General features: G+C 43.0%; 3 protein-coding genes across 3 annotated transcripts in view; 1 reads left to right on the forward strand and 2 right to left on the reverse strand.

Annotated features, from left to right (window-relative positions):
- The window catches only part of LOC118936323 (uncharacterized), a 74,708-nt gene that overhangs the window by 1,379 nt on the left and 49,603 nt on the right, over nt 1-23,726 (forward strand). Inside the window, exons 2-9 of the mRNA XM_090194331.1 lie at nt 177-282; nt 9,985-10,141; nt 18,571-18,684; nt 19,165-19,362; nt 19,656-19,803; nt 19,953-20,042; nt 20,415-20,490; nt 20,643-21,965. Coding sequence (XP_090050457.1) covers nt 177-282; nt 9,985-10,141; nt 18,571-18,684; nt 19,165-19,362; nt 19,656-19,803; nt 19,953-20,042; nt 20,415-20,490; nt 20,643-21,965 — 2,212 coding nt within the window. The remainder of the gene's footprint in view (nt 1-176; nt 283-9,984; nt 10,142-18,570; nt 18,685-19,164; nt 19,363-19,655; nt 19,804-19,952; nt 20,043-20,414; nt 20,491-20,642; nt 21,966-23,726) is intronic.
- LOC149978811 (ATP-dependent RNA helicase DDX39A-like) lies at nt 5,696-8,861 on the reverse strand. The gene is made up of 3 exons (XM_090195920.1): nt 8,730-8,861; nt 8,338-8,435; nt 5,696-7,532 (listed from the first exon to the last, which is right to left on the reverse strand). Exons 2-3 carry the CDS (start codon nt 8,352-8,354, stop codon nt 7,304-7,306), a joined length of 246 nt encoding a protein of 81 aa, XP_090052046.1. The 5' UTR covers nt 8,355-8,435; nt 8,730-8,861; the 3' UTR covers nt 5,696-7,303.
- On the reverse strand, nt 8,898-11,797 carry LOC149978812 (ATP-dependent RNA helicase DDX39A-like). The gene is made up of 3 exons (XM_090195919.1): nt 11,599-11,797; nt 10,657-10,784; nt 8,898-10,227 (listed from the first exon to the last, which is right to left on the reverse strand). Exons 1-3 carry the CDS (start codon nt 11,795-11,797, stop codon nt 9,931-9,933), a joined length of 624 nt encoding a protein of 207 aa, XP_090052045.1. The 3' UTR covers nt 8,898-9,930.

Below are 23,726 nucleotides of genomic sequence, written 5' to 3' on the forward strand. Positions count from 1 at the left end.
AGGGTCTTATTCATTAGCCACTAAATGGAAGACCGCGGACTAAAACAGGGAGGAACTTTCTTGAACTTGCCAATAACAAATGCTTGTTTTTGTTTTCCGTTTCAAAATATTTTGCTACTGTGTACCCTAATGAACACGACCCTGATTTCATGCCTTGTTCTCTGTCACCTGTTCAGGTACTGTGGCTGCAGATGAGCCTAAGAAAAAACAGGCTCTCCTCCCGCGGATCACAGCCGCCCTGGCAAAACTATTTTGCTTCCCCTGCAAAAAAAAATTGCAAAAGTAACTGTGCAGAAGACGAGTTTGGGAAAACCCTGCTGCCACTTCCCCCAACCCACTTTCTAAATAAACTCTCAAAGCCAACAGAAGAGGGAGGGAGACCATCCCCCCTACTCACAACTCATTTTATTACACCCCATTTAATTCAATAAACACAACTTGCATCTATTTTGATCTTCTTCTTCTTGAGTTTTTTTTTTAAAGACCCACCTGCATGCTATAGATTCTTAAGGTCAATTTGCTGTCTACTACAGTATCATTGTTATGAGTATGTTCACTGTGCCAGTCGTTATAGCCAGTATAGGCTATAATAATGCCCTAACCTAATTGCAATTGACATAATAAGAGTTACATTTGAATAATTCCCTCATTTTATATATTTTTTTAGAGGGAATAAATCTCTAAAGCACTATAGAGTGCCGTCCCTAGGGGGGGTGCATCACTTGAGTGGGTTGAGTCACTGATGTGATCTTCCTGTCTGGGTTGGCGCTCCCCCCTTGGGTTGTGCCGTGGCAGAGATCTTTGTGGGCTATACTCGGCCTGGTCTCAGGATGGTAAGTTGGTGGTTGAAGATATCCCTCTAGTGGTGTGGGGGCTTTGCTTCGGCAAAGTGGGTGGGGTTATATCCTTCCTGTTTGACCCTGTCCGGGGGTATCATCAGATGGGGCCACAGTGTCTCCTGACCCCTCCTGTCTCAGCCTCCAGTATTTATGCTGTAGTAGATTGTGTCGGGGGCTAGGGTCAGTTTGTTATATCTGGAGTACTTCTCCTGTCTTATCCGGTGTCCTGTGTGAATATAAGTACAAGCCTAAGATCACCATGCGCAATGCCAAGCATTGGCTGGAGTGGCGTAAAGCTTGCCGCCATTGGACTCTGGAGCAGTAGAAACGCATTCTCTGGAGTGATGAATCACGCTTCACCAGCTGGTAGTCCGACGAACAAGTCTGGGTTTGGCGGATGCCAGGAGTACGCTACCTGCCACAATGCATAGTGCCAACTAATGCTGGGAGGAGGAATAACGAATTGCCTGGGGCTGTTTTTCATGGTTCGGGATAGGCCATTTATAGTTCCAGTGAAGGGAAATCCTTAACGCTACAGCATACAATTACATTCTTTACGATGCCCTTTCCTGTTTTAGCATGACAATGCCTCCGTGTACAAAGGGAGTTCCAAACATAAATGGTTTTCAGAGGTTGGTATGGAAGAACTTGACTGGCCTGCACAGAGCCCTGACCTTAACCTCATCGAACAGCTTTTTTTTCTTTTAGCTTAATATTGCGGATAGAATGTTGCTTCCAATGTAATTGTCTGCATCATTTCCAATCCCCCATATTTTTTGGGTAAATATATATATCCATACACGCATGCATATATATATATATATATATATATATATATATATATATATATATATATATATATATATATATATATATACATACACATACCTATATAGACATACATACTTTTTTAAAGAATATACCTTTATTATTATTCCCCGCAAACCCTACCGCCGATCCCCCAATTGAAGTAAACTAATAAACACTTCTGCCTCTACCTTCAATCCACACATCCTATACACATTCTACAGACACAGTCTACTCCACAACAGTTCTCTCTTTGTTCTTAGTCCTTCCTCTATTTCTGATGTCCATCCAGTTTGATTGCTACTTGTAACTATGCTATTTCACAAAAGCTCCGAACCTATATACATCCTACAGATCCGGTATGCTTTACATTGTTTATCTTGTTATTAGTCCCACCCTTCAGCTCCATTCAACCCCTCCCATCTGTCTCTCAACATCATCCACTTCGGATTTCTACTTGCCATATATCCTTCAACTGTGCTGTGATGCTTCACAAAAGAACTGAACCTTCCTATTCTCATAGCTTCTACAGATTGTAAATTAAAAATAAACATTTTTGCCAAAATAATTATTATATTATTGATTGATTGACTATGGCTTTTCAAATCACCCAGTATTGCTATTTGTAGTGTTAGTTCTAGGCAAATGTTGCAATTCTTCAGTCATTCCTGGACCTGTGACCAAAAATGAGCTATATATGGACAATACCAAAATAAATGATCTAATGACTCTGCCTCCTCACAGCAGATTCTGCAGAGCTGGGAAGATTGTATCCACGCAATTATATATAACATTCTATTAGTTGCAAGAATTTTGTATGGTAATTTATATTGAAAAATTCAAAGTTTTGAATCCGGCGTTGTTTTGCGTATCAATTCATAAACCATGTGCCATGGAATGGGTACATCGAAAATCTCTTCCCAACTATTTTGCAATTTATATGGCACAGCATTTTTGTGGTAATGCTGCAATTAATTGGTTGTAATTTTGGGTAGAGCAGACATTTCCATATGTCTGTGTTAGCTGCATGTGTGACATAACTCCATCAGTCCTATTTATGATATCATTCACTAAAATTATACCTTTTTTAAACATTTCTTCGATAAATACAATTTTATCAATTAGTATATTTGAATTTAACCACAATATTTGTTGTACTATTTGTTCCGTCCTTTCAGGTGGATTAAACTGAAATTGCAACCAACTTTCTAAGGCTTGTTTAAAAAAATTAAGATATTTTGGAGATTATTTCCTTTTCAAACAACCGAAAGTGAGCAGGTGTAATCTGAATAAAGGGGAAAAGGCCCTTCCTGAATATAGGATGAGACATTCGTACCAATTGACTAGAGAACCAGTTTGGATTTAAGTATAACTTTTGTATGACCGATGCCTTTAGTGAGAGGTCTAATGCTTTAATATTTAATCATTTCTGCCCACCGAATTCATATTCGTTATATAAATAGGCCCTTTTAATTTTTATCTGGTTTGCCGTTCCAAATAAAATTGAATATTTTTTGTTCATATAATTTAAAAAGCAGGTCACTAGGTGTAGGCATAACCATAAGCAAATAGGTACACTGTGATATAACTAAGGAGTTAATCAGGGTGATTTTTCCACAAATAGACAGGTATTTTCCTTTCCAAGGTAGCAAGATCTTATCTATTTTTGCTAACTTTCTATAAAAAATTATTGGAGTGAGATAATTTCTTTCTTTTGGGATTTGTATACCGAGTATGTCCACATCTCCGTCAGACCATTTAATTGGTAAACTACATGGTAATGTAAAATGTGCATTTTTTAGTGATCCAATATGTAATATGGTACATTTATCATAATTTGGTTTTAATCCAGAGAGGATAGCAAAAGTATCTAGATCCTCTAAGAGGCCGTGGAGAGACTCCAATTGTGGTTTTAAAAGAAAACATGAATCATCAGCGAACAATGACTCCTTAGTTTTTAAGCCCCTGATTTCTAATCCCTTAATATTATTGTTTGATCTAATCTTTGCAGCTAACACTTCGATGGCAATAATAAATAGATATGCCGATAGTGGACAACCTTGTTTTACTCCTCTAGATAGTTTAAAACTTTCTGAGATGTAGACATTATTTACTATTTTACACCTAGGGTTACTATACATAACCTTAACCCATTTTATGAGAGATTCCCCAAAATTGAAATATTCTAGGCATTTATATATAAACTCCAGTCGTACTTTATCAAAAGCCTTTTCTAAATCAGGTATGAAAACCAGGCCTGGTGTCCCCGATATTTCATAGTGTTCTATTGTTTCCAGTACTTGTCTTTTATTATCTCCAATGTATCGCCCATGTTAAAAACCTGTCTGATTAGGATGAATAATATCTGACAATACTTTTTAAATTCTATGTGCCAAGCATTTTGCTAGGATTTTTGCATCACAACACTGAAGTGTAAGAGGTCTCCAATTTTTTTAATGGACTGGATCTATATACAGTGCCTTCCGAAAGTATTCGGCCCCCTTGAACTTTGCGACCTTTTGCCACATTTCAGGCTTCAAACATAAAGATATAAAACTGTATTTTTTTGTGAAGAATCAACAACAAGTGGGACACAATCATGAAGTGGAACGACATTTATTGGATATTTCAAACTTTTTTAACAAATCAAAAACTGAAAAATTGGGCGTGCAAAATTATTCAGTCCCCTTAAGTTAATACTTTGTAGCGCCACCTTTTGCTGCGATTACAGCTGTAAGTCGCTTGGGGTATGTCTCTATCAGTTTTGCACATCGAGAGACTGAAATTGTTTCCCATTCCTCCTTGCAAAACAGCTCGAGCTCAGTGAGGTTGGATGGAGAGCATTTGTGAACAACAGTTTTCAGTTCTTTCCACAGATTCTCGATTGGATTCAGGTCTGGACTTTGACTCGGCCATTCTAACACCTGGATATGTTTATTTTTTAACCATTCCATTGTAGATTTTGCTTTACGTTTTGGATCATTGTCTTGTTGGAAGATAAATCTCCGTCCCAGTCTCAGGTCTTTTGCAGACTCCATCAGGTTTTCTTCCAGAATGGTCCTGTATTTGGCTCCATCCATCTTCCCATCAATTTTAACCATCTTCCCTGTCCCTGCTGAAGAAAAGCAGGCCCAAACCATGATGCTGCCACCACCATGTTTGACAGTGGGGATGGTGTTCAGGGTGATGAGCTGTGTTGCTTTTACGCCAAACATAACGTTTTGCATTGTTGCCAAAAAGTTACATTTTGGTTTCATCTGACCAGAGCACCTTCTTCCACATGTTTGGTGTGTCTCCCAGGTGGCTTGTGGCAAAATTTAAACAACACTTTTTATGGATATCTTTAAGAAATGGCTTTCTTCTTGCCACTCTTCCATAAAGGCCAGATTTGTGCAATTGTTGTCCTATGGACAGAGTCTCCCACCTCAGCTGTAGATCTCTGCAGTTCATCCAGAGTGATCATGGGCCTCTTGGCTGCATCTCTGATCAGTCTTCTCCTTGTATGAGCTGAAAGTTTAGAGGGACGGCCAGGTCTTGGTAGATTTGCAGTGGTCTGATACTCCTTCCATTTCAATATTATCGCTTGCACAGTGCTCCTTGGGATGTTTAATGCTTGGGAAATCTTTTTGTATCCAAATCCGGCTTTAAACTTCTTCACAACAGTATCTCGGACCTGCCTGGTGTGTTCCTTGTTCTTCATGATGCTCTCTGCGCTTTTAACGGACCTCTGAGACTATCACAGTGCAGGTGCATTTATACGGAGACTTGATTACACACAGGTGGATTGTATCTATCATCATTAGTCATTTAGGTCAACATTGGATCATTCAGAGATCCTCACTGAACTTCTGTACTGAAAGTAAAGGGGCTGAATAATTTTGCACACCCAATTTTTCAGTTTTTGATTTGTTAAAAAAGTTTTAAATATCCAATAAATGTCGTTCCACTTCATGATTGTGTCCCACTTGTTGTTGATTCTTCACAAAAAAATACAGTTTTATATCTTTATGTTTGAAGCCTGAAATATGGCAAAAGGTCGCAAAGTTCAAGGGGGCCGAATACTTTCGCAAGGCACTGTATATACACCACTTGGGTCCTGTTTCAGTAATAATGATATCAGACCTTCTTGTTGCGTGTCTGATAATCTACCATTTATATAGGAGTGGTTAAAACAAGCCAATAATGGTCCTTTGAGTATACAGCTTTGGAATTAATTGGAACACCGACTGCGAGCCAGGCTTAATCGCCCAGCATCATTGCCCGACTTCACTAATGCTTTTGTGGCTGAATGGAAGCAAGTCCGCGCAGCAATGTTCCAACATCTAGTGGAAAGCCTTCCCAGAAGAGTGGAGGCTGTTATAGCACCAAAGGGGGGACCAACTCTATAATAATGCCCATGATTTGTAATGAGATGTTTGACAAGCTTTTGGTCATGAAGTGTAGCATAAGAACACAACACAAGCCATGGCAAAATGTGTAGAATTGCAGGAAACTAGCTTAATTAAACTGTAAAATACTTTATTTTCCCCATGGCAAAATGTCTAGAATTGCGAATAGCAGACAAAATTGTTTTAAAACAGCAACATTTTGTTTCTGCTGCCATGGGAGGGCCTCTAAAAATGTTGGTCGGAGAAGGCACTGTTGGCCACGCCCAATACCACGCCCCCCCCCATCTATTTCTCCACCTAGTCAGGTGAACAGGGCCTTGCCCTTTATTATGATAAACAAGCCCGGGCAACCATTTCACCAGAGCGGTTGTCTTGGTTGCACTTGTTTTCTAGGATCACTGGTGTCTGGTAATGTACTGGAATGATTCACCTCAGTTAACTCTCTCTGGGAGAATAATTAACATCACCTCACTATTGGCCCATTCCAGTGTGTGTGGCAAACTATCCAGACCTGTTCTGTAACCCCAGAGGGAGGTTTCATATGGTGTTAATATAGAGCTGAATGAACACACAATCAACTAGTGACACAATGTACTGGGGCTATTGTACCAAAGTGGCACAGGTGTAATAGTAATAGGTCAGATGGTTTCATTTTGATGCCACACTAACTATACTGGTCCCATATCAGTTTCGATCAGTTCCCCAGAAAAGAGGATCTGGTTGGTTCATCTACTTTGGGAAAGTGAGGCTTAAACTGATCCCATGGACATACCGTGTATCGTTTATGTGTGTATTTTCTGTTAATGCCTAGGCAAATGCAAGGGCATCCGGGGTTATGTTGGTGTACAGTGTTAAATCTGTTTGTAATCCATTTGAGGTTAACGCAGCAGTGCTGGTGATCCTTTTAATCTGTATCTTATTGAATCACAGACCTGATCAGGGTCAGATCGGCCTAGCCCCCCTCCGACAATACACTCACTACCATTGCAGAATAAATTATTAGTCACATCGCATTGCTTTGCAATTCCTTTGGAGGGAGGATGGTGGAAGTGTGTATTTTAAAGCCATGTTCCCCTTGGTATTCATGGAAACGTGATTTATCAGGAGGTCGCTTATTGCTACACTAGGAATTCAGGAAGCAATTCCTCTTCTAAATGTGGTTGCGTTTAGGGAACTTGGGTAGTCTGAGGGAGCTTCACCAGATGACATGATATTAGCTAATTAGCCCAAATGTGTCTGTTCTTCATTCAAGCTCACCAACAAAGCAACTTATATGATTCTAGATAACATCTGCTGTACAGGGCCATGGACCGATATAATGAATTTCATCCCGAACCTGCCTGCACGTGCCACTCTGTGCAGGTAGGTGTCGGAATCCTCTGGCATGTCGTAGTTGAAGACGATGTTGACGCGCTCAATGTCCATCCCTCGGCCAAACAGGTTGGTGGCCACCAGGATCCGCCTTTGGAAGTCCTTGAACTGCTGGTACCGGGAAAGCCTGGGGGAGGAAGGGGGGCACCCATAGATTTAGAATAAGTAGAACAGGCATTATACATCCTGCTTCACTCCTGTGGGTACACTGAAACTGTGACCCACAAACATGTTGTCTGAGAGAAAGTTCTTGTTAAGTCCCTTTGGATAACAGCTTCTTCTACATGACTATTATAGAAAATGTGCAAGTAAATGAGATTCTCAATTTGATTGTGCAACTCCTCATTCCTCTCCTCCTTTTGAAAAAAAGTCAACAGTAACTGAGGAGAGGAGGAAATGTGCTTGTATGAAATTAGACTCCATTCACACATAATGCAAATGACATTAACAGGGGTGGAATCCCAAATTAAAATGTGTAAAGTAGTAAAAGACATTTAGCTAGACATTGTATGGATAAAAACTATATGCTACTTATCGTTTTAAATATGTGCATGCTTCTCAGAGTAAACAGCTGATTGAAAGGGGAGGGGTAGATCTCAACTTCAGCAAAGGACACTTATGCTTCCTCAGCAGGAGGCGAGGACACCGTTTGCCTCCTAACGATTTGACACTCCTCAACCACTTATCGGTTTACGGATAAGAGGACGGAAAAGTCGAGGACATTCTTTTGTCCAAATCAGAAATTCCCAATGAAAGCCAAGACCCAATCCCAAATCTACCCCTAAACCCTATGCACTTATTAATATCTGAGATGACTTGAAGTGTAAGCAATATCCTAATATTGCTTATACCAATCAAAACGGCTCAGATTTTAACAAGTGCATAGACTGTAGGGTTTAGCCAGTGATTTTTTCCTCTCCATCAGAACCCACCTCTCCTCCTGGGCCATGCCCCTGTGGATGGCGATTGCAGGGAAGTTCAGCTGAGACAGAGCCACACAGCGCTGCACAGATTTCACAAAGATCACCACCTTCAGACAGGGGAGAAAATGGCAGTGAGACCCCGAAGACAAACATGGGGCACAAAACCCATGCTGCATCTGATATGGCACCCTGGCTTTACCCTGGTCAAATAAATGTACACTCTGAAGACGAAAAACACAGGGCATAAAACTCACAGGCAGAAACTTTGTCAGTGCATAGACTTAGTTCACTTGAATGAGTAAAATTGTATTTAAAAACGTGACTTTCAAATCCATGGACAAAATACATTCAACTCACTTATGTTTTATAAATTACGTCTCTGAAAAGACCTCTGTCCGTACCTGGTTGAACTCGAGCACGTCGAGCAGGTCGAAGAGCTTGTGGTTCTTCTCGCTGTCCTTCAGCTTGCAGTAGTACTGCTACAGGCCGTGCAGCGTCAGCTTGGTCTCATCGTCCACAAACACCTCCATGGGCTACAGGAGATATTCATTAAGCACCAAACACAGGGAGGGACTACCAGGACTTCCAGTGCTAAACATTTTGCTAGTGTGCCCTAATGAATAGAACATGGGGAAGTGTCACTATTTAGGGCAGTTTTATAAACCTAGCCACATTAAGTGAAAAACAGGAGTAAACCACATTCTGTGTTGGTGAATGAAGAACTACAAATCTGATTGTGAACATCAATTACTAGTACTAGAGCTGGATGGAACTTTATTTTTCATTATAGCTTTAATGCCAGGACTGTTCCTCCCGAAAATGTCCAGAGCCCCAGACCCAGGTGAAGAGAGGGTCAACTCTGGCCACTTGTGAGACAGACAGTCACGAAAAGACAAAGCATAGATGTGCTAGACTGGAACTTTTTACATGAATATTAAGCCATATCCAAAATCCCTTGAAAAAAAAGGGGGGGGATATCTGCAGTTTCTACATCCATTTTTAGACATTTAAAATTAAAAGAATCACAAATGCCCATGAGCTTAGTTCAACTTTCGTACCCCATCAGAACCCAAAATACAAGCTTGTTTCATTCCAATGCTTGTAAACAAAGTAAACGCAAAAATAAACTATATAGTCTCAAAACATGGTCAAAATGATAATTCTGATATCATTGACGGTCAGTCCTTGCATATAGCTCTACGAATTTCAGAGTGGTTAAATTTCTCCAGACCTATCCCTCCAAAACAGGGGCGAGGAAGATGATTCATTAATGTTTATACTGCCGATTGCCTCTTCAAAGTGCAATTTAGGGAGATGGGTTCATCTGTGTGTGTGTAAAACTGCAACTTTAAGTTTCAGAACATGTACATAACCACGGGACTACATAAAATGTAAATACTTTCCTACGTTTTGGCTAAATCCTTACTTAAGTCACACCATCTATCCCATTCTGTTCCAAGATCCAACTACTACTTAGTAGGACAGTGTATTAGAAGTGCATTCTAAGTGGTATGCTAGTAGGTACATTGGAACACGTTTTCAATTGACCGTTCCTCTGTGACGTTTCAACTTACTCCTTGCTCCCGTCACTCACATCTGGCATCAGCCCCCCCGTCCTACTGTGGTCTGAATTTGCATCTTGTCACACTCGTCCAGGACAAAGTGCTTCACGTTCTTCAGGTTGAGGGTCTTGTTGCGGATGAGGGCCAGGATGCGGCCGGGCGTTACCAATACAAAGTGGGGGCTGTTCTTCGTCAGCGCGTCCTCGTCCTTCTTGATGGACAGGCCCCCGAAGAACACGGCTGCCTTGACGGTAGGCCTGCACTTGGAGAAGCACTCATACTCTTTGCTGATCTGGAAGGCCAGCTCTCGTGTGTGGCACATCACCAGCACAGACACCTGTATAGACAGAGAGAGAGGTAGGGGAGGATGTTTAATACAGAACTCTCTGGACAGCAGAGAAACAAAAAGCACACAAGATTATCCAATAGGATAGAACAGCAGTGTAAACAGTGAGATTAAAAGGAGAACAAATTCAGACTGCAATTGGCCCAGCGTCATTAGGGTTTGGCCGGGGTAGGCCGCCATTGTAAATAAGAATTTATTCTTAACTGACTTGCCTAGTCCAAATAAAGGTTAAATAAAGTTGGCGATTAGACACTTTCTTATGCAAGTATCCCCAGATACAGATTAAGCCTATTCCTAAACTACAAAGCACTCAATGGATTCTCAATCGAAAGCTATTTTTAGTAAAGGAGGGAGGATGTAACAGCAATTCAGTTGCTGCTTCCACAATGTAGAGATTCATTTCATTATTCAACCACTCACCTGCCCGTACACAGGCTCAATCTGCTGCAGGGTGGCCAGTACAAACACAGCCGTCTTGCCCATTCCAGACTTGGCCTGGCACAGGATGTCCATGCCCAGGATGGCCTGTGGGATGCACTCATGTTGGACTGAAAGACAGAAACGTAACTAGGGAAGTTAGTTAAGAACAAATTCTTATTTACAATGACGGCCTACCAAGAGGCCTCCTGCAGGGATTGGGGCCTGGGATTTAACATTTAAAAAATATATATATAGGACAAAACACACATCACTACATAAAGAGAGACCTAAGACAACATAGCAAGGCATCAACACATGACAACACAGCATGGTAGCAGCACAAAACATTGTACAAACATTGGGCACAGACAACAGCACAAAGGGCAAGAAGGTAGACAACACATCACACTGACAGTTGTGGCTGCTTTGTAAGAGTGTCCATGATTGAGTCTTTGAATGAAGAGATTGAGATAAAACTGTAAATCACTAGGGGCAGAAAACTGAAGAGAGGAGCGACCCAGGGATAGGTGCGCTTTGGGGACCTTTAACAGAATGTGACTGGCAGAACAGGTGCTGTATGTGGAGTATGAGGGCAGCAGTAGATATCTCAGATAGGGGAGGGGGAGTGAGGCCTAAGAGGGTTTTATAAATAAGCATCAACCAGTGGGTCTTGCGACAGGTATACAGAGATGACCAGTTTAAGTATGATGTGATGCTTGAAGGGGCATACATGGATAACTCATTGTCAGAGTCCCAAATGACACCCTACTTTACTTTCCACCAGGGCCCAGTCACACACAGCGCTAGTTTTGAACAAAGCCCTATGGGCCCAGCTCAATAGTAGTACACTATGTCAGGAATAGGATGCCATTTGACACACACAGAATGGACAAAGTCAAAAACAGTCTTTGGTTGAAGGTGGGAAGTGCCTGTGAGGCTCACCTTCAGAGGGATGTTCAAAGCCACAGTCGACAATGGCGCGGAGCAGCTCTGGTTTGAGCAGGAAGTCTCGGAATGCGGAGCTGTGGATGGAGACGTAAGAGCCCTTTTCCTCCTTCTTGCCAGCAGGTGTGGCGGTCTCCGGGGCAACCTGAGGCTCCTCATAGTCCAACAGCTCGTTGTCAACGTCGTTCTCTGCCATTCTAGAGAAGGGGTACTTGCGTTAGTTGAAGCTAGGCAAGACTGGAGACTAGTTTGGGGGTGGGCGCTGTATCAACAATACAGTAAATTCAGAAGGGTAATTGAAATGCCAATTCAATAATCTATGTACAATTCCTCACCATCTAACCTCAGTTATTTTACATGAGGATTCCAATTCTTGTAATTTCACTTTCTAAATTGAATCCTAGTCTAGCACAGGGTTTTCCATATTCAGTCCTTGGGACTCCAAGGGGTGCACGTTTCCCCCCCAACATTACACAGCTGACTCAATCAAAGCTTGATGCTTATTGGAATCAGCTGTGTAGTGCTACGGCAAAAACCAAAACCCCCTGAGGTCCCTAGGACCGAGTTTGGGAAACACTCGTCTAATGTGTATTCCTACATAGCATTAGCTAGCTGCTAATAATGCTAGTAGCAGGCCGCACGCACACCGCCAAAGCTGGACAGTACGCAAAATGGGAAGCGAATACATTTGGCACATAATCATTACAATTTACCTAGCTAGAAACAAGGATTGGACCAGCGACCACCCTGCAACTCAGTTTACAGTAGTTAGCCAGTTGCCCGATTCAATCAAGTTGAACAAGGAATCATGCCTCACTCTCCGCACAAACAATGGCAGCCGCCTCCTCATTCATGTAATATTTGTGTTGTGGAGAAATGACCAGGCAGTTTTCGTTTAGTCAAAACCCCTCGTGCTCTACAGTTCGCGGCACCCCAGTGCGCATGTGCATTTCCTATTAGGTGTAGTAGCGTAACACTGCTGTAATGCATTACTGCTTAGTAACAGCACAGTAACAAATATAAACCGATGTAGATCCCAGATACTACACTCCTCCCCCATAGTGTTTAACTCCCAGAGAACAAGGTAAATATGTTAGGTAACTACTAATGCAATATCTGAACAATGCATTCTTAAACATTTTTCAACTACTGGGTTGAAGCAGACTTTTCAGAGCCCAGCACAAATCCAGGGGATTATTCTGCCCCGAAGATGGAGTTTGTGTCCTAATAACTAACCCAGGTAATGTCCTTTTTCTTTCCTTTTATCTAGGACATATTAAAGTGTTTGTTTTACTGTCCGTTACCTCCTTAACCAGCTCAACTCACAGGTCAAGCTGTTGAGGTGCCCTTCGCTGTCGAATAGGATATCTCCGCTCCTCCTGGGCTTCCTGTGGTGGGCCAGGTTCGGGTGGAAGGTCAGGCTCTGTCTCTCCCGTACGTCCACAGTCAGGAGAATAGTCCTGGGGGTCGTTATTGTTCTTGTTCTCTCGGCATGTCTCTGCTGGGGCGTTGGACCGTAGCAGATGATCCACATGAACGTTGACCTGGCGATGACCAATTTGGACTTGGTAAGTCAAAGGTCCTCTGCGTTGCAAGATAACACCTGAGTTCCACAGGCGCTTGGGGTGTCTGAAATCACGTACCATCACCCTCTCTTCCTCTTTGAATTCTCTGACAGTCTTTGAGTGTCTGTCATGAGCTTTCTTCTGCTGTAGCTGGTGCTTCGCCACAGTGCTTGACAAGTCTGGTTTCAACAATGTCAGGCGGGTACGTGGTTGGCGTTTCAGAAACAGTTCAGCTGGTGTACATTCCGTTACTGTGTGTGGTGTGTTACGGTAAGTAAACAGGAACCGCGGAAGCCTTTGGTGGGTGGGCACAGACTGAACCTTGAGTCTAGTCCAGGCCTTCTTAAAGGTTTGCACGGCTCTCTCTGCTGCTCCGTTTGATGCCGGATGGTAAGGTGGTGACAGGATGTGCCTTACTCCATTGTTCTTGAGAAACATTTCAAAATCGTTTGACGTGAACGGAGGGCCATTGTCCGATACGAGCTCCTTGACTAGTCCAAAGGATGCAAACAGGTGTCTGAGAAGATTGATGTTCTTCTCAGCTGTGGTCAGTTGAGTAGGGAACACTTCCATCCACTTGGAATGGACATCAACAAGGAAATGTTGCTTGTCAATTTCGGCGTAATCCACATGGATGCGTTCCCAAGGTGTAGCAGCCCAGGACCATGGATGAAGAGGCGCAGCAGCAGGCTTGTTGCGAACAGCTTCACAAGGTGAGCAGTGGCCTACATGCTGTTGAATGTCCTGATCCAGTCCAGGCCACCACAGATAACTGCGAGCGAGTGCTTTCATTCGAGTGATCCCTGGATGTCCCTCATGCAGGTCAGATAGCAGTCTCCTCTGGAATTTGTGAGGTACCACCACCCTTGATCCCCACAGAACACACCCTTGATCATTGGACAACTGGTCTTTCTTGTCGATGAATGGACGAAGGTTATCGTCATTTACGAAGGTTGGCCAACCGCCTAATGTTAAGTCCAAGACTTTGGAAAGCACTGGGTCTTTCCTTGTTTCCTCTGCTATGTCAGAAGCAGATATGGGCAGTTCATCAATGAGAGAGATCTGGAAGACTGCTCTATCATCTTCACTGTCGGAGTCACTATTGCATGGTAGTCTTGATAGTGCATCGGCATTTGCGTGATCACTGGATCGTCTATACTCAATCTCGTAGTCGTAGGCTAACAATATCAGAGCCCAACGTTGCATTCGAAGTGCAGCAAGGGTTGGTATAGCTGATTTTGGTCCAAGGATGGCCAACAGAGGCTTGTGATCTGTCAGCAGTTGGAACTTCCTTCAGTAGAGGTATTTGTGAAACTTCTTCACTCCGAATATTATGCTCAGGGCTTCCTTCTCAATTTGAGCATAATGTTTCTCACTTGGTGACAGAGTCTGTGATGCAAATGCAATAGGGTGTTCTTCACCTGACGGTAGAACATGTGAGATGACGGCTCCTACTCCGTATGGAGATGCATCACACGCGAGTCTCAGCTTCATCTCTGCGTTATAGTGGGCAAGCCACTTGCTCTTTAGCAGACGCTGTTTGCAAGTCTTGAATGCTTCTTCTTCTTGTGGACAAGTTTGCCACAAACTTTCCGTAATAGTTCAGGAGCCCCAAAAATGACCTCAGCTCTGAGATATATATGGGTGCTGGTGCGTTTACGATTGCTTCCACCTTGCTGTTGGTTGGGTGCAGGCCTTGTGCATCAATCTTGTATCCGAGATACTCCACTGAGTCCTGGAGGAACTCACACTTGCTGCGTTTCATTCTCACTCCGTATTTCTCCAGTCTTGACATCACTTTGTTCAGCACTACAAGGTGCTCTCCAATAGTTGGTGCTGACACGAGGATGTCGTCCATGAAGCACACAACATGGTCTATACCGTCCAAGATCTGATCCATTGTTTGTTGGAATAACGCTGGAGCTGTCGAGATTCCATAGGCCAAGCGATTGAATCTGAATAGCCCCTTGTGTGTATTGATGGTCAGATACTGTTCTGACTCTGGATCCAGCTTCAGTTGCTGATAAGTGAATGCTAGGTCCAGCTTACTGAAAACCTTCCCACCAGCTAGAGTGGCAAACAGATCTTCAGCGTTTGGTAGTGGATATTCCTCTGGTAGTATGCAGCGATTTACTGTGACCTTGTAGTCACCGCACATTCTGACGGTCTTGTCTTTCTTTGGGACTACAACAATCGGAGCGGCCCAGTCACTCCTCGCTACTTTCGTGATTATGTTATTCTTCTGTAGGCGGTCCAGGTGGTTTGTGAAAGATAGGCTTGGTTCCTTCTTGCACTCTGACTTTTGCTGTGAAGTCTTGTATTTCACCGTAGCCATCTTTGAAAAGTTATTTGTGCTTCTCCAGCATGTTAGTGAGTGTAGCCTGACTCACTGGTTTGTCATTTCTCAGACTGAAGATTTCTCCCCAGTTCAACTTGATCTTTTGTAGCCAGTTTCTGCCTAGCAAGGCTGATTTTTCTCCTTTAACAATGACAAGCGGTAGCGTCCACTCCTTTCCCTCATACCGGACTTGTACCTGGATCTGCCCTAACACAGGAATAGTGTCACCAGTGTATGAAGAAAGGCGGATGGACGCGGGCTGAAGAGGACACTCTTTCAGTTTTTCTTTGTAGAGTCTCTCTGGAACCAGAGATACAGACGCTCCGGTGTCCAGCTGCATTTTAACCTGTTTTCCCGCTAACTCCATGTTGAGATAGATTCCATCTTTTAGTTGTTGAGCTGTGTACACTGAACAGTTCCACTACTGTTTCAGTTGTACCTTCCTCTTCTTGTGCTGCGTCTGACACTTTGTGCGCTCTTGCTGTGCGTTTTGAGGCCTTACTGTAAATGTCCAACCTTTCCACAATTGTGGCACTTTTCATTTTGGAATCGACATTCACTGTGCTGATGATTATCTCCCCCACATCTGTAGCAACTTGGCTTAGACCTTTGAGATGTGGGCTGCTTTGTTCTTGTGTAACCTTGAGGACGGGACTGAAAAAAGTGTGACTTTTGTGAGCTTTTTCCACCACGTGCATCACTGACCTTGTGAACACCTTTCTGACGTTCTGCATGTCCCGATAGCTCAATAGTATACCTGTGGGCAAGCTCGAGTCCAAGTGCTATATCACAGGCTTTCTTACAGGTCAGGTCCTTCTCTGACAAGAGCCTTCTGTGATATGCTTCACCTGTGAGACCACATACAAACTTGTCTCGGAGAGCATCATCAAGAAATCGTGCAAACTCACATGTTCTTGCCAGCCTTTTCAAAGCAAGGATGTAGTCAGCCACGGTTTCCCCTTGACTCTGGTCACCAGTGGTAAAATCTGAAACGTTCTGCAATGAGAATTGGCTTAGGCTTGAAATACCTTGAAAGAGTTTCAGTCAGTTCTGCATAGTTCAACTCCACTGCTTTCATTGGTTCAATGAGACCTTTCAGCAATCCATACTCAGTTGGACCCAAAACACGAAATACGTCTGCTTTCTTTCCATCTTTGATTTCATTTGCAGCCAGCCAACGCTCAAAACGCACCAAATAGGAATCAAAATCCTCTTTTGTAGCCTCAAACTCTGGTACTCGACCAATGGTTGCCATTCAGTTAATTGTTCAGTTTCCTTATTCCTTAATTTTCACCTAACTCTTCACTTCAGAAGTTTCTGCAATTACTTAATTCACTGCACTCATTTGTAATTATGTACACACCGTGTACAATATTTCTTCACTGAGATCGCCTAATTTCAATGACAGTTTTTTATATTTATTTAACCACAAGAGGGCAGTGTCGCTGTTCTGGACTCCAATAGTCTTGCTACTTGGCAGCTCCTGAATACTGTACTAGCAGTGCTAGCCTTCTCTACTGGCGAAAGAAAATCAAAAATAACTGACGAATTACATAATTATTTTGAGTTTCATTACTCACGCAACATTCTTCCCTTCAAGCAATGTCCGTTTATGTAGTTTAATCACCTCGTCGCCACTGTAATATTTGTGTTGTGGAGAAATGACCAGGCAGGAGACGGGAGTACAGTTAGTTTTCGTTTAGTCAAAACCCCTCGTGCTCTACAGTTCGCGGCACCCCAGTGCGCATGTGCATTTCCTATTAGGTGTAGTAACGTAACACTGCCGTAATGCATTACTGCTTAGTAACAGCACAGTAACTAATATAAACCGATGTAGATCTCAGATACTACAATTCAAACTTTGTGACAGCAAAGTGCTATGAAGGGAAATAGGTTCCAAAGGCAAGGTGAATATTCAGAAATAACGTTGGCTCAAATTAATAACGAGCAATACATTTCTAGGGCCTTACTTGACCTAAAATGTCATTCTTGGAACCAGTCGATTAGATTAGTTTATTAGTCGGTCGCAGATGAAATTGTAGGGTACAGTGAAGTTCTTAATTCTTAAGATCTGAACTCCAACAGTGCAGGTCAAAAAGATAAGTGAATGAAACAATAATAATAATATGCATACTATATACATATTTATTTACAACATTTACAAACCAACAGCCTGCATTCATCCAGTTTGTATAAATTATGATAGATGTGTGACATGAAGCTATATTGGGCAAAGGCGTAACAATGACTGTCTTGGACAAATAGACATTTGGCTTAAAACATGTATTCATTCATGGGCAATATGTGTGCATGTCCTGATCATATTAGCTTACTACATCTGTCTTCCCTCACCAAACCCATCAATGATTTGATTTATTTGACTATAATATATCAGTTATGGCCAACAGAGGGCAACATTTATCCATATAATACGATAAAACCTCACTGAACCTAAATTAATTGGGTTACATTGTAAAAAAAATTCAGATATCGTATGTGATCAGAAACAATGCATTAATTTCCCGGAGTGGTCGCTCTGTGCTTTTGTAGTTGACGTCATAATGTACGATGGAATATAGAAGCCTATGACGTAAACGAACTCAAGAAAATGTTTAGTGCGCTGCTTTTGCCTCAGTTGAGTTGATGCTTTGCAAAGGACAGTCATCCTCATGTTCAAATAAATCACTTTGAGTGGACAAAGAAGACATTCTGTGTAAGTACAGCATAACTGGCCAAGATGTTGTAAAAAAAATGTTTGAAATGTATTTTAAAAGGTATTTGTTTATTTAAAAAAAAGTCAGGTCCAATCTGAAGGGTGCCTGAAAGCACAATGGATAGAAATCATAAACCGTTGAGAAACATTCTTCTAAAAGTAAGACTCATAAGTGATGAAAAAATGTTTGTTCATTCTGGGGCTATCCCTCTTGATATGTAATGAGGCTATCTTCTTGGTAGTATAACCTATATGCTGTAAAAAACAGATTGATATGATTTATAGTTGGAAAAGTGGGCATAATTAAATGAGGGCTAAGGTTAAATGTATTTCCTTATGTTCATATACCCCAGGCTGGGACCCTCCAAGCTAGTGCTGGAGAGCAGGTCCTCCAGACAGACATCACTGACCATGATGGACTAAGGCTGCCAGCCCTGGTAGACTGCCCCATTGACAGCCCCCTAAAGGTAAGAAAACGTTGTATAGTTCTGTTGCAAAACGTCTGGTTGTAACAGAGACCAGTTGGTTGCAATCTAGTAATATGACGTGTTGAAAACCAGTTTACAACGTGATAATAAAGCCATTAAGACACATGGACCACCTACTAAACTCAGCAAAAAAAGAAGCGTCCCTTTTTCAGGACCATGTATTTTAATGATAATTCGTAAAAAACCAAATATCTTCACATATCTTCATTGTGAAGGGTTTTAACACTGTTTCCCATGCTTGTTCAATGAACCATAAACATGTTAAGTTTTCTGAAAATAAACGCAGTTGACAGTGAGAGGACGTTTCTTTTTTTGCTGAGTTTAGTTTTGAACTAATAGTTTTGGAATTCAGATTTGAATATTGATTGTAATTCTAAGGTTATGGTTTATAGTTGGAAAAGTGGGCATAATAATGGAGGGCTTAAGTTATATGTATTTCCTTATGTTCCTATACCCCAGGCTAGGACCCTCCAAGCTAGTGCTGGAGAGCAAGTGCTCCAGACAGATGTCCATTCCGCTGGCCATGATGGACTAAGCCTGCCAGCCCTGGTAGACTGCCTCCAGGATAGCACTCGAATAGCAGATGTCCATTCCGCTGGCCATGATGGACTAAGCCTGCCAGCCCTGGTAGACTGCCTCCAGGATAGCCCTCGAAAGGTAAGAAACATATTTTAGTTCTGTTGCAAAACGTCTGGTTGTCACGGAGGCCAGTTGGTTGCAATCTAGTAATACGAAGGGTTGAAAACCAGTTTACAACGCGATAATAACGCCATTAAGACACATGGACCACCTACTAGTTAGAACTAATAGTATTGGAATTCAGATTTTAATTCTGATTCTAATTCTAAGGTTAACCCTTATGTGACATGTCACTCAGTACCATCATGCCTATGGTGAAAAATGTGGTTTCTATGGTGATATGATTTCCCCACTGTTGTTATTTGTCTCAGAACCTTGTGCCGAAGCCCCCGCAAGGCCCCAGGCCCAGCCGAGAGGCAAATATAGCAAAGGCAGAAAAGAAGGCCACAGAGGTTATCAAGGCTAGAAGGTCTAGGGAGGCTAAGTCAGGGGTGAAAAAATTAAGCCGCCAAGTAGTTGGTATGTTGGCACTGCCTCAAACTCTAACTCAAACAATCAGTTACCGTGAGTATTCATCTCCACTTCCAAAGTACCTGGATTTATTGATAGAATTCTAAAACGATATATGGTGGAAGGATCCACTAATGTCTACGATCCTCTTTCTGTAGGTGTCCTGCCAGCTATCAAGAAGGGCACTAAAGTTACCCTCCAGTCCTCCAGCTCCCCCTCCCTCTCCGATGACAACAAGGAGGCTCTAGGTTAGTTATTATGTTGTTTTTACCGTCTTTTGCACCCGCACATTCCCCTTCTTTCTTTTCTCTTATTGTCAGTAATGGTACTTTCATTTTCTCTCATTTTTCTTTCTTATTTTTCTATACAATGTTTGGAGACATGTTATGTGTGAAGAATTACTTAAAATCAAATGTCAAACTCACTCTATAGAAGGCCGGGTTTCTGCAGGGTATCACTCCACCCTTGATTGATGAATTAAGGTCACTAATTAGTAAGAAACTCCTCTAACCTGGTTGTCTAGGTCTTAATTGAAAGGAAAAAACTAAAACCCGCAGACACTTAGCCCTCCATGGAATGAGTTTGACACCCCTGTATTAAATACATTTTGATTTGACTAGGGGCCGTCTGCCAGGTCCTGACCACCAGGGTGGGAGACATCCTGAACAGTACCTGCAACGACGATTACAAGGCCAGGCTCATCATCCAGAAAGGTACACTTATAACCTGTTTTGCCCATATCACCAGTAATAACCATGTAATAACTTGTGTAATAACCAGTGTATTACCATTATAGTAAATGTACTAGATACTGCATAGTGTTATACATGGATGTGGCTTTGAACCAGTTCAGAATATGAGTGTGTTTTCTTAGGATTGGATTCCGGTGCCAGAGAAAGGTTCCCTGGCTCTCCGTGTTCCTCTTCACCCAAGGACGAAGAGGAGGTGGTTGTAAGTGTCATGACTGTCCCATACCCTAAACCCTCCACCTCAACCCAGGCAGCATGGGCAGCTCCTGCCCAGACTCTGGACGGTTTTCTGCCCAGACCCTGCCTGGATGAAGAAGAGGTAGTCCCCAGCACCTCCATGAAGGACAACACTGTGCCGAACACCCATGCAGCACGGGCAGCTCCTTCCCAGACCCTGGAAGAAGAGGTGGGGGAGGCTGAGGTCTCCGAGATGAGTGACAGCTCCCTGATGCCTACCAAGAACAGGCAGGACCCCCTGGAGAAGATTCCCTCCCTCCTACCAGGCAAGGAGCACATCCTCCTTTGCAGCACTCCCTGGGCCACCGTCATGAGCCCCCAGACTCTGAAGTTTATTCTCCACGGCATCATGTGCCGACTGGAGGCCTCAGAGTCCCCCCAGACAAGGAGGGCTAATGACCCCTTCAGGCTGATGAAGGATCTCTTTGTGGAGGTCCAGCATGCCCTGAAGTATGCTGACATCTCTGTCGTCTTTGGCCTGGAGGAGAGCATCCAATTCAGTGGGGAGGATGCGGTGAAGGCCATTGTGAAGACTGCGGCTAAAAGATTGTCCCTGCGTTCGGACTCCAACCGGGCTCAACTGCGTGCCGCACGCTCTGGTAGCGAGGGAGCCATCAGGTGCATGGCGGACACCATCACACAAGTCATAGATGACTATTCCGAGGACTGGAGTTTCAACGGCCATTTTGGAGCCAGGAGGAGCCGTGGTAGTGGGAGGTCACACTCCTCAACCTCCTCAAGGAGTGACGTCACCCTCACCGAGGAGCTCCTGGCTTGGAGGGAAACTCTAGAAGAGGACCTAGAGGAGATGGCTGATGACAGCACTGGTTTGGAAAAGACCAGTGTAAGCTCAGCCATCTCTGAGAAGTCCCAGGTAATTAGCTACCTTTCTGAAAGCACCAAGACCATCAGCAGCGCCATCTCCACAGACCTCGAGGACATCACCTCCACACAGGTGAGACGGCCAAGAACTAGTAGATCGTTTTGTTATTTGGGCTGTTTGATTGTGAGGCATCGACTCATGTCTGTTTCTCTCTCTACTAAGAAGAAAGAGAAGGAAGAGGCTATGAAGAAAGAAGTGAGGAAGTCAGGAAAGAAGAAGCGAGGAAATAACAAGAACCAGAAGAAGAACAAGGTGTCTCCTCTTGGCAATGATAGTAAGTCCTCATTTCTGTCAGTCAACATGTGCATCTGTCTTCAGCACACTATTGTAATGCATGAATGGGAGACTATGATGAAGTTATCAGGGTCTTATTCATTAGCCATTAAATGGAAGACCGCAGACTAAAACAGGGAGGAACTTTATTGAACTTGCCAATAACAAATGCTTGTTTTTGTTTTCCATTTCAAAATATTTTGCTACTGTGTACCCTAATGAACACGACCCTGATTTCATGCCTTGTTCTCTGTCACCTGTTCAGGTACTGTGGCTGCAGATGAGCCTAAGAAAAAACAGGCTCTCCTCCCGCGGATCACAGCCGCCCTGGCAAAACTATTTTGCTTCCCCTGCAAAAAAAAAATACAAAAGTAACTGTTCAGAAGACGAGTTTGGGAAAACCCTGCTGCCACCTCCCCCAACCCACTTTCTAAATAAACTCTCAAAGCCAACAGAAGAGGGAGGGAGACAACCCCCCCAACTCATTTTATTACACCACATTTAATTAAATAAACACAACTTGCATCTATTTTGATCTTCTTCTTGAGTTTTTTTTTTTAAAGACCCACCTGCATGCTATAGATTCTTAAGGTCAATTTGCTGTCTACTACAGTATCATTGTTATGAGTATGTTCACTGTGCCAGTCATTATAGCCAGTATAGGCTATAATAATGCCCTAACCTAATTGCAATTGACATAATAAGAGTTACATTTGAATAATAATTCCCTCATTTTACATTTTTTTTTAGAGGGAATAAATCTCTAAAGCACTATAGAGTGCCGTCCCTAGGAGGGGTGCGTCACTTGAGTGGGTTGAGTCACTGATGTGATCTTCCTGTCTGGGTTGGCACCCCCCCTTGGGTTGTGCCGTGGCGGAGATCTTTGTGGGCTATACTCGGCCTTGTCTCAGGATGGTAAGTTGGTGGTTGAAGATATCCCTCTAGTGGTGTGGGGGCTGTGCTTTGGCAAAGTGGGTGGGGTTATATCCTTCCTGTTTGGCCCTGTCCGGGGGTATCATCGGATGGGGCCACAGTGTCTCCTGACCCCTCCTGTCTCAGCCTCCAGTATTTATGCTGCAGTAGTTTATGTGTCGGGGGGCTAGGGTCAGTTTGTTATATCTGGAGTACTTCTCCTGTCTTATCCGGTGTCCTGTGTGAATTTAAGTATGCTCTCTCTAATTCTCTCTTTCTTTCTCTCTCTCGGAGGACCTGAGCCCTAGGACCATGCCTCAGGACTACCTGGCATGATCACTCCTTGCTGTCCCCAGTCCACCTGGCCGTGCTGCTGCTCCAGTTTCAACTGTTCTGCCTGCGGCTATGGAATCCTGACCTGTTCACCGGACGTGCTACCTGTCCCAGACTTATTATTTGACCATGCTTGTCATTTATGAACATTTGAACATCTTGGCCATGTTCTGTTATAATCTTCATCAGAGGTTACTCGGCGACAGCGGTGCTGATACTGCTTCATTTCTCTCTTGTCGAATTAATACAGTGGTCTTCATTTGCATATTTCCGGAAAGCGAATAAGCCCCTCAATGGAAAGGGAAGGCAACCGAAAAAGAAAATAGCCGAAATAGGTTACAAACCCTGTTATTTTTCTGTAGCCTACAGTTTTACCCACAGAAATAAGAGGACACCTTGTAGCCTCTTCGCTTGCGCGGCCTCCATTGCATATATCGTTATACAATCGTTGCAATGTTTTAAATAGCCTTCTTCTATCACATTGCACTGCAAGACATAGGATTGAACTGACATTTGAATTGGTGACATATACTGGAGCATCATCT

Source organism: Oncorhynchus mykiss, chromosome 13 (assembly GCF_057628025.1).
Source record: "Oncorhynchus mykiss isolate SJ-2025 chromosome 13, ASM5762802v1, whole genome shotgun sequence".
Taxonomy (NCBI): Eukaryota; Metazoa; Chordata; class Actinopteri; order Salmoniformes; family Salmonidae; genus Oncorhynchus; species Oncorhynchus mykiss.

Coding starts and splice junctions, on each gene's coding strand:
- LOC149978812 (XM_090195919.1), bottom strand. CDS start 11,797: ATGGCAGAGAACGACGTTGACAACGAGCTGTTGGACTATGAGGAGCCT. Junction 10,785..11,598: donor CTTTGAACATCCCTCTGAAG/GTGAGCCTCACA, acceptor TCTGTCTTTCAG/TCCAACATGAGTGCATCCCA. Junction 10,228..10,656: donor TTGAGCCTGTGTACGGGCAG/GTGAGTGGTTGA, acceptor CTGTCTATACAG/GTGTCTGTGCTGGTGATGTG.